Consider the following 17,041-nt stretch of genomic DNA (forward strand, 5'->3'; position numbering starts at 1 on the left):
TATGCCTATTACCTGTTTTAACATGGCATTACTATAAAGCTACTAGTAGAGTTTCTAATACAGGATTATGCCAATTACCTGTTTTAACATCGTATTACCATAAAGCTACTAGTAGAGTTTCTAATACAGGATTATGCCTATTACCTGTTTTAACATGGCATTACCATAAAGCTACTAGTAGAGTTTCTAATACAGGATTATGCCTATTACCTGTTTTAACATGGTATTACCATAAAGCTACTAGTAGAGTTTCTAATACAGGATTATGCCTATTACCTGTTTTAACATGGCATTACTATAAAGCTACTAGTAGAGTTTCTAATACAGGATTATGCCTATTACCTGTTTTAACATGGCATTACCATAAAGCTACTAGTAGAGTTTCTAATACAGGATTATGCCTATTACCTGTTTTAACATGGCATTACCATAAAGCTACTAGTAGAATTTCTAATACAGGATTATGCCTATTACCTGTTTTAACATGGCATTACCATAAAGCTACTAGTAGAGTTTCTAATACAGGATTATGCCTATTACATGTTTTAACATCGTATTACCATAAAGCTACTAGTAGAGTTTCTAATACAGGATTATGCCAATTACCTGTTTTAACATCGTATTACCATAAAGCTACTAGTAGAGTTTCTAATACAGGATTATGCCTATTACCTGTTTTAACATCGTATTACCATAAAGCTACTAGTAGAGTTTATAATACAGGATTATGCCAATTACCTGTTTTAACATCGTATTACCATAAAGCTACTAGTAGAGTTTATAATACAGGATTAGTTATTTAGTTAGGTGTGCTTACGTTAACATGTACTATAAGATTAATGGTATTGAATTACCTGTGTATTTTGTAACACAGCATTAGCTGTACTATAAGATTAAAGGTATTTAGTTAGCTGTGCTTACATGGTGTTACATATACTATAAGATTAATGGTATTGAATTACCTGTGCATGTGTTAATGTATGTTTATGTAACTCCTATATTAAACTTGTGCAACCTGTAGTAGATGGGACAGGATGTAGCCCAGTGGTAAAGCACTCACCTGATGTGCAGTCGAGATCGCCATTAATAGGCCTGTTGAACTCTATCTCATTCCAACCAATGCTGCACAACCTGTCTGTGGGAAGGTCCATATAAAAGATATCTTGCAGCTGATAAAAATGAGTAGCCCATGACATGTAGATGTGGGTTTCCTCTCTCATTAACGATATGTCTGACACCATATCTCCATAATAAAAATGTATGGAGTGCATATGTCATTAAATAAAAATGTATGGAGTGCATATGTCATTAAATAAAAAAAATATTGAGTGCATGCGTCAATAATTAAATTTCTGTTACATTCGTTACAATTTAACATCATGCTATTGGTTCAGATGTAGCAATGTGAGTTTGTTCATTTCTCGATGAACATAGAAATTACATCGTCAGGGAAAGTCATATCTGATGACATCATTTTGTATGAGCAAGTTGTCTTATTGAGTGTTATTGTTTATGGATACAAAATAATTCAAACTAAAGTATGAACTTCTAGTGTTATTATAGGCAAGTGTGATTCAAATTTAATTATAAGTATTGTCTGTTATTTCTTTTACATTCATCTGGGTATGAACAAAAAAACCCAACATATCTGCAAACTTATGTGAGAATTGCTTCACTGATTGACACAGTTTGCGGATGATTTGTTTTTGTTCATACTCAGATGAACGTAAAGAAAATAACAGACAATGCTTAATTAAATAAAAAGATTCATCCTTCTTCCTTTCGTGTAGTGGTGTTAAGATTAAAGAAATGAAGACATACAAGTGCATTGCTGTAGAAGTTGAACAGCAAACTGTTTTTAATTATATTGAAGACAGGTGCTGTTCTATTGGAATTAAGCTTGATTTATCTGTAACTAATGTATTTTCACATTTAGGCTCGACCTGCACACATTCCTTTTTGGACTTAATTCGAAATTTAGTTTGCATTTGATATTAATCTTATTTTCTTGTTAAATATCTTTTATGGTTAAAAACAAAAAGTTGAAATGTAAAATTCCATAGCCTTTATACTCCTCCATGCTTGAAAAATTGGAGGTTGTGCCTATGACAAATGTGTAGAAAACCTTCAGTTGATGTAAGTACATATCAAATGAAAATTGGAGGCTGTGCCTACAACAGATGTGTAGAAAACCTTCAGTTGATGTAAGCACATGTCAAATGAAAATTGGAGGCTGTGCCTACAACAGATGTGTTGAAAACCTTCAGTAGATGTATGCACATGTCAAATGAAAATTTCATTTTCTTCCTGTTCAGGTGTCTTCCCATTTGATTGGTTTGGCTGTCAACAGTCGAGAACTGACTGTAACGTGATAATAACAGGTGAGATCTCTTATCTTTGTTTTGTTGGTAAATTAATGATCTTTAGGATTTAGACATGTTTGATACTAGATCAAGACGGGTGGTGGTGGGGATCAGTGGGTGGGTGGGGGTCGGGTGGGATGGATGAGTGGGTGGAATATAGCTCAGTGGTAGAGTGCTCGCATGAGGTGCAGTATTGACTAACCTTGATCCCAACCAGACCCCTCACCCCCTGTGCTTATAAAAATTTTTTTACTCAAGACTCTTATAGGATGTATACTACCAAATCAAATCCCATAGAGAACAATAGTAACATATGTGGCTAAAACTCCTACCTGCAACGTATCAACCGACATAAATGCCACGGATATAAATACTACCACCCCTTACACTTAAAGTGAATCATAAAAAAATGGGGGTCAAGCTGCTCGTTTCTGAGATAACAGGTAGCGTCTATGACTACCCTAGTTTCGCACAAAATTCGAGTACTTTTTTTTACAGGTACCCCATACATGTTTCAAGCACAAGGCTAATTGACACATTGGTACTAGATGAAATAAAATTGCAATTTTTTTTTACCCAGATGAAACTATTATTTTTTACAACCAACACACTCACATTTATAACCAATCACAGGACTTGTGGTGTTCACTTCTCTATCAAAAGTTGGGTGCACCTCGAACTTTGACCCAGCCGGAAGTTATTTGGTTTAGTACTACCTATAAGAGTCTTGAGACTTTAACATCACAATAAGGCCATACAAATTGTATACATGTGATGTCATTAGAGATTGAGTCTATAAAATATCCATTTTTAGTGCTCTTGTTTAAGGAGAAGCCTACATGTATGTGTGGCAGTGGGTTTCCTCTCTCTCTCCAAACCAAATTTTAAAATAACAGAGGTTCTGTACACCAAAATAGCCATAGTTTAAAATATGTTGAGATGTTGTTAAAAAATATTCGATGTTGTAAAATCAAATATTAAATTTACATTGATTGATGGCATTTGCCGACACAGACAGTTTGGTTAAACTGTTTAACACACACTTTACTTTGTTAGAGAATAATCTGGTAGATGTTATTAGTGTAGCCAATGAAATACTAAAATATATCGACACCACAGAGATTGGTTGATTAGAGAAAGGGGAGATTACTCTCAATGATGCTAATAGTTGACACTAGAACAAAGAGTGGTGCACGGTAATGGACTACGTTACAAGTTTCAGTGCAGATTACTTTTATTCTGCATTACTAATTCATATATTTATTGTAATTATTATTTCCGATTGCCGTTAACAATATTATTAATTAATAATAATCCAAGTAGGAGGTAATGTTATCAGTTTCAATCTGGTTTTGAGTTAATAACATTAGCAATACTATATGTATACTAGTGTAAGAATTCCATCCATCCATTCATTCATATATTATATATAATTATATATCTCTATATACAATGAAACCTCTCAAAACCGGACCCTCTGTAAACCGGAATTCCCTCAAAATGAGGACGTTTTTTATGGTCCTTTTTTAAATATCTGTGCAGAACAGAATCTCTGTAAACCGGATACGTCTTAAAACCGGACTTTTTACTTGGTCCTGAGCGTGTCTGGTTTAGAGGAGTTTCACTATATAAACAAACTTAGTATCCATGGGTAGTGAATGAATGTTTAGTTAACCACCTGAAGCGCAGTCGGTTTAGAGGAGTTTTTCTGTATAAACAAACTTAGTATCCATGGGTAGTGAAGGAATGTTTAGTTTAACAAACTTAGTATCCATGGGTAGTGAAGGAATGTTTAGTTTAACAAACTTAGTATCCATGGGTAGTGAAGGAATGTTTAGTTTATCAAACTTAGTATCCATGGGTAGTGAAGGAATGTTTAGTTTAACCACCTGAAGCGCAGTCGGTTTAGGATCGATCTCTGTTCGTGGACCCATTTGTCTATCTCTCATTCTGGCCAGTGCACCATGACTGGTATATCAAAGGTAATGGTATGTGCTATCCTGTCTGAGATGGTGCATATAAAAGATCTCTTGCTTCTAATGGAAAAATGTAGCAGATTTCCTTTCTAAGACTGTTAAAAATTACTAAATGTTTGACATCCAATAGTTGATTAGTAATCAATTTGCTCTAGTGATGTCATTAAACAAAACAAAAATTACCTTAACTTTGTTATACATATTTAAAGACTTAACATTAAAAAATTTAAAGACACGACATGCAAACTGTTTTGTGTACGTTTAAAACTGAACAGTGTTTTGTGTGCAAGAAAACTTGCAGAGATTTTATAAAATCTTCACTAAATACTTGAAACCAGTTATTTATTTGTAAAAACTAAATTTAAACTAATTATATTTTTTCAATTTTTTTGTCTATAAAATCACCCAATAGTCGATGTGTATTTTTGTGCTGGGGTGTCGTTTATCATTCATTCATTCATTCTCTCATGACGTGACCATGACCTTTATGATTGTAATGACTTATGATTGTAATGACCTAAAAGGTCAATGCTGAGTGCCTTCACTGCGTTAGGACAATTGAAGAGTTAGTTGACATGATTTAAAGAGATTTTCTTTGCGGAAAGTTTCTGCTTGGATCAATAACCCGTAAGACAGGAGTGGTATGTCAAGTAAGCAGTCCCTGCCAGTCCTGAGCTCTCTTCAACCCAGCGACATGCTGGGCAGCCATTCACAAATTAATGGGATTGCTTTTTACTTCCACGTTTTCCAGTGATTGGCAAGCACCTCTTGGAACGAGAAACATGCTTCATGCTGCAAATATCGTAGTGGGTAATAAAAAAAACTTGAGGAATTTTGTAACTGATCTGGGAGGTAGCCAGTGTGTAAGATTCTGTTTTATTTCTCATTTTACTGTCGGTATAAATGATTGATGTTCATTTGTACATGGGGACAAAATTATTTAAAAAACTATAACTTTAAGATTGATATTGATGAGAATGCTGGGGAAATAAGTGTATCTGTGCAGCTGTTGAATAAATTGCACATTTCAAGTAAATTGGATGGATCGATGGAGGGATATTTTATTGCATTTAAAAAAGAAATAGATTGGATTGGTTTTCCAGCTTAATGGAACTGTTCCCTGAATACATACAATGTTGACAGTTCATGTATTTTGGGTGGGTTTGTTTCTTTGGGTGGATGGACAGACAAGCAGATGGTCAGACAAGTGAATGGACAGATGGAGACAAGTGGATGGACGGTCAAGTGGATGGACGGTCAAGTGGATGGACAGATGAACAGTCAGATGGATGAATGGTCAAGTGGATGAACAGATGGACAGACACCTAGATGGACAGACAATTGGGTGGATGGACAGATAAGTGGATGGAATGATGGACAGACAAGTGAATGGATGGACAGATGGACAGACACGTGGATGGACAGACACATAGATGGATGGACAAGTGGGTGGATGGACAGAACAGACAAGTGGGTGGATGGACAAACAAGTGGGTGGACATATGGACAGACAAGTGAATGGATAGACAGACAAATGGATAGAATGACGAAGTTGATGGATGGGATGAATTTTAATGAAGCTGTGTAAAATAAAAATCACTGATGTGCTTTTATTATTTTCCTCTGTTTAGTAGTTTATATTAGAACATGGCTGATTGTCCAGGCTTAAAACTGAGTTGGAGTTATTGACAGAGGTCAGGCAGCAAACCCTGCTCAAAATGCACAGTATACTTTCTGATAAACAATTTCACGTTATTTTTGACAGTATTTCAAATACATTGAGGAGCAATAATATACATGCCAATCATAACCTTTTATCTATGTATCTCTTCTCCATTGCTAGTGAAAAAGGTTAACCCTATAAGTCTTGTTTCACGACTGATATCTAGAACTGCTTTTTATTTGTTAACAGCAACATTTGATTCCAACTTAAACCTTAAAAAAAGCATAGATTACTTTCCTGTCCAGAAAATGTAATTTCTCTTCTCTTCGTGGGTTGTAATGTAAAATGGGTGCTATTTTGTTTCTCACCAGTAGGTTTGAATTATTGCACTTGCAGCATCATGGCAGTTCGATCTTGGTAACATCATCAATGTTCCAGGTCTGATTTCGTCGTCATACTCTTCTCAGAATCGATCTCTCCCTGTTATGCATGATGCCTGTATGAAGCCGTCTTTGATCACACACCGTTGAATACATGTACCCAGTCATGTAATATTTATGATTGTCAATGTCAAATTACATTGTGATTTGTGAATGTAGGTTTTAAGCTGGACCATAAAACATTGTTAGTGTCTTGATGAATTCTCTTTGAAGACTTCCAGCCAAATTCAATTTGTTGTAGCCAACACAATTTGGCAACATAAAAGGCATATTCAACTATATTCATAAAATTCAATTTGATGTTTTAATTTGTTATTTGGTTAACATCGATGTGACCCCTGGAATGTTGTGTATTTGACCTGCACACACAGTATTTGTATCAGTTATTCACCAAGTAGAAGTTGATGTATTCCTTTGAGTAAATGATGCTTGTTTTCTCTCCTTGAGTTTAAATGGTCTCTTTCTCTCTATAGAGGCAGCGGTAAAGCACGCACCTGATGCGCAGTTGGTCTAGGATTGATCCCCGTCAGTGGGCCCTTCAGGCTATTTCTTGTTCCATCTAGTGCACCACGACTAGTATGTCAAAGGTCATGGTATGTGCTATCCTGTCTGTGGGATGGTGCATATAACAGAACCAGCCTCAGTGGCGCAGTGGTCAAGCCATCAGACTACAGGCTGGTAGGTACAGAGTTCGCAGCCCAGTGCCGGCTCCAACCCAGAGCGAGTTCTTAAGGGCCCATTGGGTAGGTGTACGGCCACTACACCCTCTTCTCTTTCACTAACCAACTAACAACTAACCCACTGTCCTGGACAGACAACCCAGATAGCTGAGGTGTGTGCCCAAGACAGCGTGCTTAAACCTTAATTGGATATAAGCACGAAAATAAGTTGAAATGAATGAATGAGTATATAAAGATCCCTTGCTACTATTGGAAAAATGTATCGGGTTTCTTCTCTGAGGGTATATGTCAAAATTACCAAAGGTTTGACATCCAATAGCCGATGATGAATAAATCAAGTTACTGTAATGGTGTCATTAAACAAAACAAACTTTAACTTTTAACTTTGTCTCTGTTTTGAGTTGTACCTCTACAGTGTTTACGTGATTCAGTGAATATGGTGAATAAGTTACCTTGCAGTTGACTTTTAACTTTGGCTCTGTTTTGAGTTGTACCTCTACAGTGTTTACATGTTTCAGTGAATATGGTGAATAAGTTACCTTGCAGTTGATGTTTAACTTTGTCTCTGTTTTGAGTTGTACCTCTACAGTGTTTACGTGATTCAGTGAATATGGTGAATAAGTTACCTTGCAGTTGATGTTTAACTTTGTCTCTGTTTTGAGTTGTACCTCTAGTGTTTACGTGATTCAGTGAATATGGTGAATAAGTTACCTTGCAGTTGACTTTTAACTTTGTCTCTGTTTTGAGTTGTACCTCTAGTGTTTACGTGATTCAGTGAATATGGTGAATAAGTTACCTTGCAGTTGACTTTTAACTTTGTCTCTGTTTTGAGTTGTACCTCTAGTGTTTACGTGATTCAGTGAATATGGTGAATAAGTTACCTTGCAGTTGATGTTTAACTTTGTCTCTGTTTTGAGTTGTACCTCTAGTGTTTACGTGATTCAGTGAATATGGTGAATAAGTTACCTTGCAGTTGATGTTTAACTTTGTCTCTGTTTTGAGTTGTACCTCTACAGTGTTTACGTGATTCAGTGAATATGGTGAATAAGTTACCTTGCAGTTGACTTTTAACTTTGTCTCTGTTTTGAGTTGTACCTCTAGTGTTTACGTGATTCAGTGAATATGGTGAATAAGTTACCTTGCAGTTGATGTTTAACTTTGTCTCTGTTTTGAGTTGTACCTCTACAGTGTTTACGTGATTCAGTGAATATGGTGAATAAGTTACCTTGCAGTTGACTTTTAACTTTGTCTCTGTTTTGAGTTGTACCTCTAGTGTTTACGTGATTCAGTGAATATGGTGAATAAGTTACCTTGCAGTTGATGTTTAACTTTGTCTCTGTTTTGAGCTGTACCTCTACAGTGTTTACGTGTTTCAGTGAATATGGTGAATAAGTTACCTTGCAGTTGACTTTTAACTTTGTCTCTGTTTTGAGTTGTACCTCTAGTGTTTACGTGATTCAGTGAATATGGTGAATAAGTTACCTTGCAGTTGACTTTTAACTTTGTCTCTGTTTTGAGTTGTACCTCTAGTGTTTACGTGATTCAGTGAATATGGTGAATAAGTTACCTTGCAGTTGATGTTTAACTTTGTCTCTGTTTTGAGTTGTACCTCTAGTGTTTACGTGATTCAGTGAATATGGTGAATAAGTTACCTTGCAGTTGATGTTTAACTTTGTCTCTGTTTTGAGTTTTACCTCTAGTGTTTACGTGATTCAGTGAATATGGTGAATAAGTTACCTTGCAGTTGATGTTTAACTTTGTCTCTGTTTTGAGTTGTACCTCTACAGTGTTTACGTGATTCAGTGAATATGGTGAATAAGTTACCTTGCAGTTGATGTTTAACTTTGTCTCTGTTTTGAGTTGTACCTCTAGTGTTTACGTGATTCAGTGAATATGGTGAATAAGTTACCTTGCAGTTGATGTTTAACTTTGTCTCTGTTTTGAGTTGTACCTCTGGTGTTTACGTGATTCAGTGAATATGGTGAATAAGTTACCTTGCAGTTGATGTTTAACTTTGTCTCTGTTTTGAGTTGTACCTCTAGTGTTTACGTGATTCAGTGAATATGGTGAATAAGTTACCTTGCAGTTGATGTTTAACTTTGTCTCTGTTTTGAGTTGTACCTCTACAGTGTTTACGTGATTCAGTGAATATGGTGAATAAGTTACCTTGCAGTTGATGTTTAACTTTGGCTCTGTTTTGAGTTGTACCTCTAGTGTTTACGTAATTCAGTGAATATGGTGAATAAGTTACCTTGCAGTTGATGTTTAACTTTGTCTCTGTTTTGAGTTGTACCTCTAGTGTTTACGTAATTCAGTGAATATGGTGAATAAGTTACCTTGCAGTTGACATCTGACATTTTACACCACACAGTGGTTACCAAACAGCATTATGTTCAACATCCAACCTCATTTGAATAATTGGCTTATTTAAGGTTCATCTATCATTTGTCAGAACAGCAATACTTTAGTGTCGATGGTTATCATTACTCTATCAGAAAAACAAAACTAGTCTGTCATTAAACATTCATCATTATGGGTTTCTTTTTAGGTGGCTTTTTCAATGAACATACTGCAGTTTCCTGATACTGTGTTATGGTAAGCAGTATTGTTTTTGACAGTGACTTTTCCAGACATGTTAAATCTAAGGTAATGATATTGTGTGTTAGTAAGCAGTATTGTTTTTGACAGTGACTTTTCCAGACATGTTAAATCTAAGGTAATGATATTGATGTGTTTGTAAGCAGTATTGTTTTTAGCATCTGACTTTTCCAGACATGTTAAATCTAAGGTAATGATATTGTGTTTTTGTAAGCAGTATCGTTTTTGACAGACTGACTTTTCCAGATGTGTTATATTTGAGGAAATGATGTTGTTAACGGAACATATTTTGTTCAGTATTTCTGTGGAAGTTTCAGAGATTGCTGCACTAACTTTCCCGGCATGTAAAATCAGAAAATTGTATATTCACACAAAAACACACATTTTGTTCAGTATCCTGTGGAAGTTTCAGAAATTGCTACACTAACTTTCCCAGACATATTAAAACAGTTTTTATTCGGTATCACTAAGTTTCAGAGATCACTACACAGTTCTAAATTGCTATTTTGAAATTTGATTATCAATTGTGGCTAATGAAAATTGTGAACAAAATGTTGTTTGGCTGATTGATTTACCATTGTTTGGCTGCTTCAGTAATGAGAAACAAGAAGATGGGTTGTCACCATTGTTTGGCTGCTTCAGTAATGAGAAACAAGAAAATGGGTTGTCACCATTGTTTGGCTGCTTCAGTAATGAGAAACAAGAAGATGGGTTGTCACAATTACACTTCAAATGCAGAAACTGGGATGTATCTCAATGGCAGAGCATTCACCTAATGTGTGATCAGTGTTTGATCCATATCACTGGACCCATTAGATTATTTCCAGTTCCAACCAGTGCTCCATGACTGATATATCAAAGACCTTGCTATCCTGTCTGAAAAATTATGAACAAAAATATATAACTTTTATAAAACTATCATTTGTAAGAGTTTTAGCAAACTAAAATTACTTTTTTGATAGTTAACCATATGTCAATTCGTAAGTCAGAATTCTATTAATACCATAATATTTTTATTGAGGTTAACACGAAATTAAATTAAGAAGAAACTTGCTAATGAGATTGAAATTGACTTCCATAAATAAATGCATTGGCTCACTCCATTATGGGAAATATTAGCAGGAAGTGAATCCCATTAACGTAATAGATGGTAGTTTCCGCATCATGTCTGGGATGGAATTTAGTATCTCCCACACAGTCCATTATGAATGAGATGTGTCTTGATAAGATAAGTTACTCCATCTAAAACTCAATCAGGGCTGTTAGTGAAGTGGACAAGTATTTCGGGAGATTCTATCAGGCCATTCTTCAAACACTACTCACAACTTAGCAGATGGTACACTTTAATTTTTATTTTTGAAGATGTATATATTTCATCAAGAATAAAAAGAAGAAAAATTGTGGTTAATGGAAAAAACAAACATGTTGGAGCAATTTTTATTTTATTAGTATCAACCAGACTACTCCATACATAACAGTTCTGAAGTTTGGCACCAAATTCATCGTTTAGTTGTACATATGTCCATGTAATTAATAATGAGGTCATGAGATGTGTGTGGCATGGATGGGCCACAAGAGGAAAGCAGCCATCAGTTGGGGAAACAAGGACTGGGATGTGAAAGTTAATAGCAGACGAAGGCTAGGAGTAGTATTTACATCAGGAGAAAATGATATGAAATCAAAGAATTCAAAGGGAACAGTGCTATACAAAACATTCTTTATCACCGTCGGCTATTATTGCAGGGATTCCACTTAAAGGGCAACTAAACTCAAATATGAGCCTTATGTGTTGGAAAGATGCATACCTGGACCACCAACACATACTGACACTTTAACAAATGAAAAATGTGTAATTTTAGAGTTAATGAAAAAATGTGATTATTCCTGTTAACTGAGGACAGCCATTTTCTTTTGTTTTTGTTGTATCCGGTATTCTAGCTTGGGGCGAAGTGACATAAGCTCTTACGTGCAGTGTAAACAAACGCAATAATTTATGACACAGCGCTTTGCTTTCATCAACCTGATTTGTAAAACAACATAAATGACTTGATAATATAACAAACTATTTAAAGGAAGGGACAATTAAAGCATTTGGCCTGGTATGCATATTCATTATTCATTATATGCATTATTGTTTAATATCAACAAGTATAATCGTATAGTTAATTAATAAAACGCTTAAATGTGACGGATATTATATATAACGGGCGCAGCCATTTTGTACCATCCCAGTGAATATGCCCTCTGGCGAGCTGGTGGTTAAGTAAAACCTAACGTGTCACGTCAGGAATTAGTCTTCGAACTGAAGAAACAAAACATACCTGATTTTTGCATATGCATTGCAATGTTCTGTAATAATATCCATCCCAGTAAGCCGGCAACATAATACAGTTATTTCAACACTTTGACAGTGGTGGCTTATTTTGTATTGAAAAATAATATATACTTGTTTTGCACATAAATTAACCCACGTACTGAAATAATAATCGGAGTGTGTTCTTGGTTAATTGGTATTTTCTTTCCGTGGCCTGTACCTGTGGTTTCTGATTGGCAGGTGTATATTTAGACGGTCCCCAGACACTGTGTCTAGACACACTAAAAAGACGTGCCTCTTTTATTAAGATCACAAGGTATTGTCTGTTAGCCGCGCGGACGCCCCTCAAATCGTATTGGACATTATCACTTTATTACTGTAAGTAATTCTGTAAAACCCTTGATTAAGTAGACTTTCCCATCTAAAATCACAAAACTGACCAATTACGTAGTCCCAAAGAAAAGAAAATGATCACTTGGGTATCGTGAGTGGTTGTTTTTGCTCGAACGTACCCTACCAATAGGCCTAATAATAAGCATTTTTTCTTTGGATTTTTTTAAAGAGAAAAATACTTTAACTTCATTTTGTTCTACTGATGCAAACTGAAATATATTTAGTTAAATGGTTTATTATACTATCAAGTCATTTATGTTGTTTTACAAGTCAGGTTGATGAAAGCGAAGCGCCTTGTCGTAAATTAGAGTATTTGTTTACATTGTGCTTAAGAGAAGTTGGACGGAGCTGACGAAACAAAATAGCTGCCCCCAGTTAGAAGGAATAATCATGTTTTTTTATTAATTCTAAAATTATGCGTTTTTCATTTGTTAAAGTGTCAGTATTGGTGTTGGTGGTCCGGGTATGCATCTTTCCAACATATAAGGCTCTTATTTGAGTTTACCCTCCCTTTAACTAAATATATTTCAATTTGCATTAATAGAACGAAATTGGGTTATAGTATTTTTCCCTCTTAAAAAAATCCAAAGAAAAAATGCATACTAGTAGGCCTATTGGTAAGGATACGTTGAAGCAAAAACGACCACTCACGATACCAAAGTGATAATTTTCTTTTCTTTGGGACTACATAATTGGTCAGTTCTGTGATTTTAGATGAGAATGTCTACTTAATGATTTACAGAATGATTTACAGTAATAAAGCATGACGGCTGGTAAGGATGGCAGGTAAACCTATTTCCCAATACCCTGTGATGTTAAGCCAGAACATAATTTTGTGTCTAGATGGCGGTAATTAATGGCTTGTCTACCTACCAAATATACACCTGCCAATCAGGAATCACAGGTGGAGGCCACTGAAAGTATAGACCAATTAACTAAGAAAACATTGTTTATCATTTCAGTATGTAGGTTATTGCATGGACAAAACATGATACAGTTATTTCTACACTTTTGATGGTGGTGGTTTATTTTTTATTGTAAAATAATATATGCTTTTTGCTGGCTTACTGGGATGGATAGTATTACAGAACATTGCACAAAAATCAGGTATGTTTGTTTCTTCAGTTCTAAGACTAATTCCTGATGTGATGCATTAAATATTATGTAACCACCGGCTCGCCATAGGGCGTATTCACTGGAATGGTACAAAATGGCTGCGGCCATTATATATAATAGCCGTCACATTTAACCGTTTTATTAATTAAATATAATAATATACTTGTTGATTATAGGGTGTATACTACCAAATGAAATCTCATAGATGACAATAATAACACATGTGGCTAAAACTCCTATCAATCGACATAAATGCCACGGATATAAATACTACCACCCCTCACCTTTAAAGTGAATCAGTAAAAAATTGGAGGTCAAGCTGCTAATTTCTGACATAATGGGTAGCGTCTATGACTACCCTAGTTCCGCATAAAATTCATGTACTTTTCTTTTACAGGTACCCCATACATGTTTCAAGCACAAGGCTACTTGACAAGTGGTACTAGATGAAATAAAATTGCATACATTTTTTGCCCAGATGAAACTATTTTGTTTAACAACCAACACACTCACATTTATCACCAATCACAGGACTTATGGTTTTCACTTCTCTATCAAAGTTGGGTGCACTTCAAACTTCGACCTAGCTGGAAGTTATTTAGTTTAGTACTACCATTAAGCAATAATGTGCATTATATATCATTGAATATGCATACCAGTCCAAAAGCCTTGTGCAAGCATTCTTTTAAGACTTTGTTGCCTACAGAAATTTTGAAAGGTTTTTGCCATAAATAAAATACTGACCAAAATGAATTTTTAACCAGTAACTTGCAACAAGATAAGAACCAAAAAGAATTCAAAAGAAAATGTGATTTAATTTTTTTTTTTTATTAATGTTTCAAATTTTATTATAAGGATTATTGACTATTTCTTTTGGATTCATCTGGGTATGAATTAAAAATAAAAACAAAATGGCTGAGCTGATTCACACAGGTTTTTTGTGTGCGTGTTCATACCCTGATGACTCATAGCTCTTTATACTGGTTTTTTGTTTACATAATTATATAAGTTTTATTTTTAATTTAATCCTATTTATGTACTTACTTTTGTTTGACACCCAACAGTTGATGTGTATTTTTGTGCTGGGGTGTCATTAAACATTCATTCATTAAACAAACAAAAAACTATTAACAGACAGTCCTTAATTGGCTCCTATATGCCTGAACCCTATGGGGGCTGCAGTTCATCACAGAGCACCTTAGCTGTAAAGAGAATCGTGGAGTGCACAGATTCGTGACGTGTGATGTCTGATGGTGTCTGCATCTGTGTGACTCCTCAGTGTCCTGGATGTCCCCAAGCTGAGATTGCGGTAGCAATTCATCGCTGCTCGACTGGGCAGGACAGGAATAAACAGCTACTCATCCATTTTGATCAACTTGATTGCACTGTGTATGGAATCCTACTGCTTGCTGTAAAAATTTCATCAGATTTATTCTGGCTTGTCCGTCTGTGGGCTCACTGATTGAATTTCCTTTCTGTGATAAATGTCTGGGGCAGCAGAACAAATGGAGGAAGGTAGGGGGTAGGTTAGCTAGTGTGAAATTCTATGGAGCAATTTGTATGCATGTCAGTTGTGTGTGTGAGAGAGGGAGGGGGGGGGGGCAGGAAGGAAGGAAGGAATGTGTTGCTATATACTTGTGTAAAATACAGTGGAGCAGACTGAAAGATGGGGTGTTGGGAGAGGAGGGGGGGTGGACAATGTTAGTTCTCATACAGTAATGTGCGTAAAATTTAATGAAGCAGATTGTATTATAATTTTTGCATCCAGTGTGAATGTTGTTGTTTTTTATTTGCAGAGTAATGGAACAGAATGTTTGGGGATATGAAGTTAATATGCTGGGGATGCTAAAAACTTGGAGACAAGATGGAAATGCCAATAACAGAAAGAGGAGAGAATATGTTGGTTAATAAAGTATATTTGCAGATACTTGCACGAGAACAAGGATGTGTTTGAGATAGATAGGAGCAGGATGTAGCACAGTGCAAAATATGGCAATCACAGAACGAACCTTCCTAAAGATGGGATTATTTCCCCAGGGCAGATGATACATACTGCCAGTGATCCTAAGAGTTGCCTTCATGATGGCTGTAGATGTTACCCGAGTCTGACAGTAGACAGTGTGTCAAAATTACCATACATTTTTGACAACTAAAACTATCTGCAGAAACTTGATGGAATTGGTATGGGTATAAACATATTTTGATGCTAGCTGGACAAGATGAAAATGGGCAAATGGAAGTCTGTGGTGAGGACACTGACATTACTGTTTTAGACAGTAAGACAACAATGAGGACACTGACATCACTGTTTAGACAGTAAGACAGCAATGAGGAGGACACTGACTTTATTGTTTTAGACAGTAAGACAACAATGAGGACACTGACATCACTGTTTAGACAGTAAGACAACAATGAGGACACTGACATTGTTTTAGACAGTAAGACAACAATGAGGACACTGACATCAGTTTTAGACAGTAAGACAACAATGAGGACACTGACATCACTGTTTAGACAGTAAGACAACAATGAGGACACTGACATCACTGTTTAGACAGTAAGACAACAATGAGGACATCAGTTTAGACAGTAAGACAACAATGAGGACATCACTGTTTAGACAGTAAGACAACAATGAGGACATCACTGTTTAGACAGTAAGACAATGGGGACATACTGCATGTTATAACATGGTACTATTTTAAGTGTGGTACCAGAGGGCTCTAAAAATAGCACCACAGGTTACTTTATAATTATTTTGTTGTAGTTAAACAGGCACAAAAGAGTATTGATCACAGTTTTTGTTGGTATACTGTATACATTGTATAGATAAGGCATTTCTTACACACCCATTCAAGAAATATTTTGTTCAGTGTCACGTTTCAAGCTTCAGAGAGATCGCAACACAATAGTAACATGTTAAACAGAGTTGTTGCTTCCATATTTTCAAGTTGATCAGCAATGTCACTTCACTAATCAAAATGTAAAAAACAAAATGTTCCCTGCCATTGGAGAAAACATTGCGAGATTGTTGTTATTACATGGTGATCTCTCATTTGTGAACTATCGATTTGAAGACATTTGATTGGCTTCTCCACAGTGATAACTCAGAAGCCAAAGCTATATCATCCAATAAATACATGTAAGCACAACAAAAATTGCTTGCTCTGTGACATAGGAGTTAAATTCAACCTGATTGCTTTGTGTTGTCAGCATGTACAAGTGTCATAAAATAAATAAATTGTATTTGAAAAATACATTTAAATTTCATTTTAACCTTGTTTTTAAGATGTATAAAAAAAAAACCCAAAACCAGTTATGTCTATTACATACTATACCATTTATCTGACAAATTAAAAATATATATGCATCTCATGTTTGCTCATAAGATACATTTTGAAACATCTGCCATGATAAATAGTATCTAACAGCAACTCCTGTAGTATTGTTCATTTCTAACCCAATATTTTTATTTTATTTTAAACCTAGGCCCTCACA

The 17,041-nt window shown here is 35.5% G+C and overlaps 1 protein-coding gene across 4 annotated transcripts in view; it reads left to right on the forward strand.

Annotated features, from left to right (window-relative positions):
• LOC121369319 (ribonuclease P protein subunit p14-like) overlaps positions 1–16,800 on the forward strand; it is a 32,841-nt gene extending 16,041 nt beyond the window's left edge. For 2 of the 4 annotated variants that reach the window (XM_041494298.1, XM_041494299.1), the window contains exons 6-7: positions 2,316–2,381; positions 15,340–16,800. In XM_041494298.1, the coding sequence (XP_041350232.1) occupies positions 2,316–2,372 (57 nt within the window). In that variant the 3' untranslated portion in view covers positions 2,373–2,381; positions 15,340–16,800. Of the gene's footprint in view, positions 1–2,315; positions 2,382–5,526; positions 5,726–9,670; positions 9,718–15,339 lie in introns of those variants that run through there. The other 2 variants (XR_005957603.1, XM_041494300.1) reach the window with 2 other exon arrangements.
• The last annotated feature ends 241 nt before the right edge of the window (positions 16,801–17,041 follow it).

The sequence above is a fragment of the Gigantopelta aegis genome, chromosome 3 (genome assembly GCF_016097555.1).
Source record: "Gigantopelta aegis isolate Gae_Host chromosome 3, Gae_host_genome, whole genome shotgun sequence".
Lineage (NCBI taxonomy): Eukaryota > Metazoa > Mollusca > Gastropoda > Neomphalida > Peltospiridae > Gigantopelta > Gigantopelta aegis.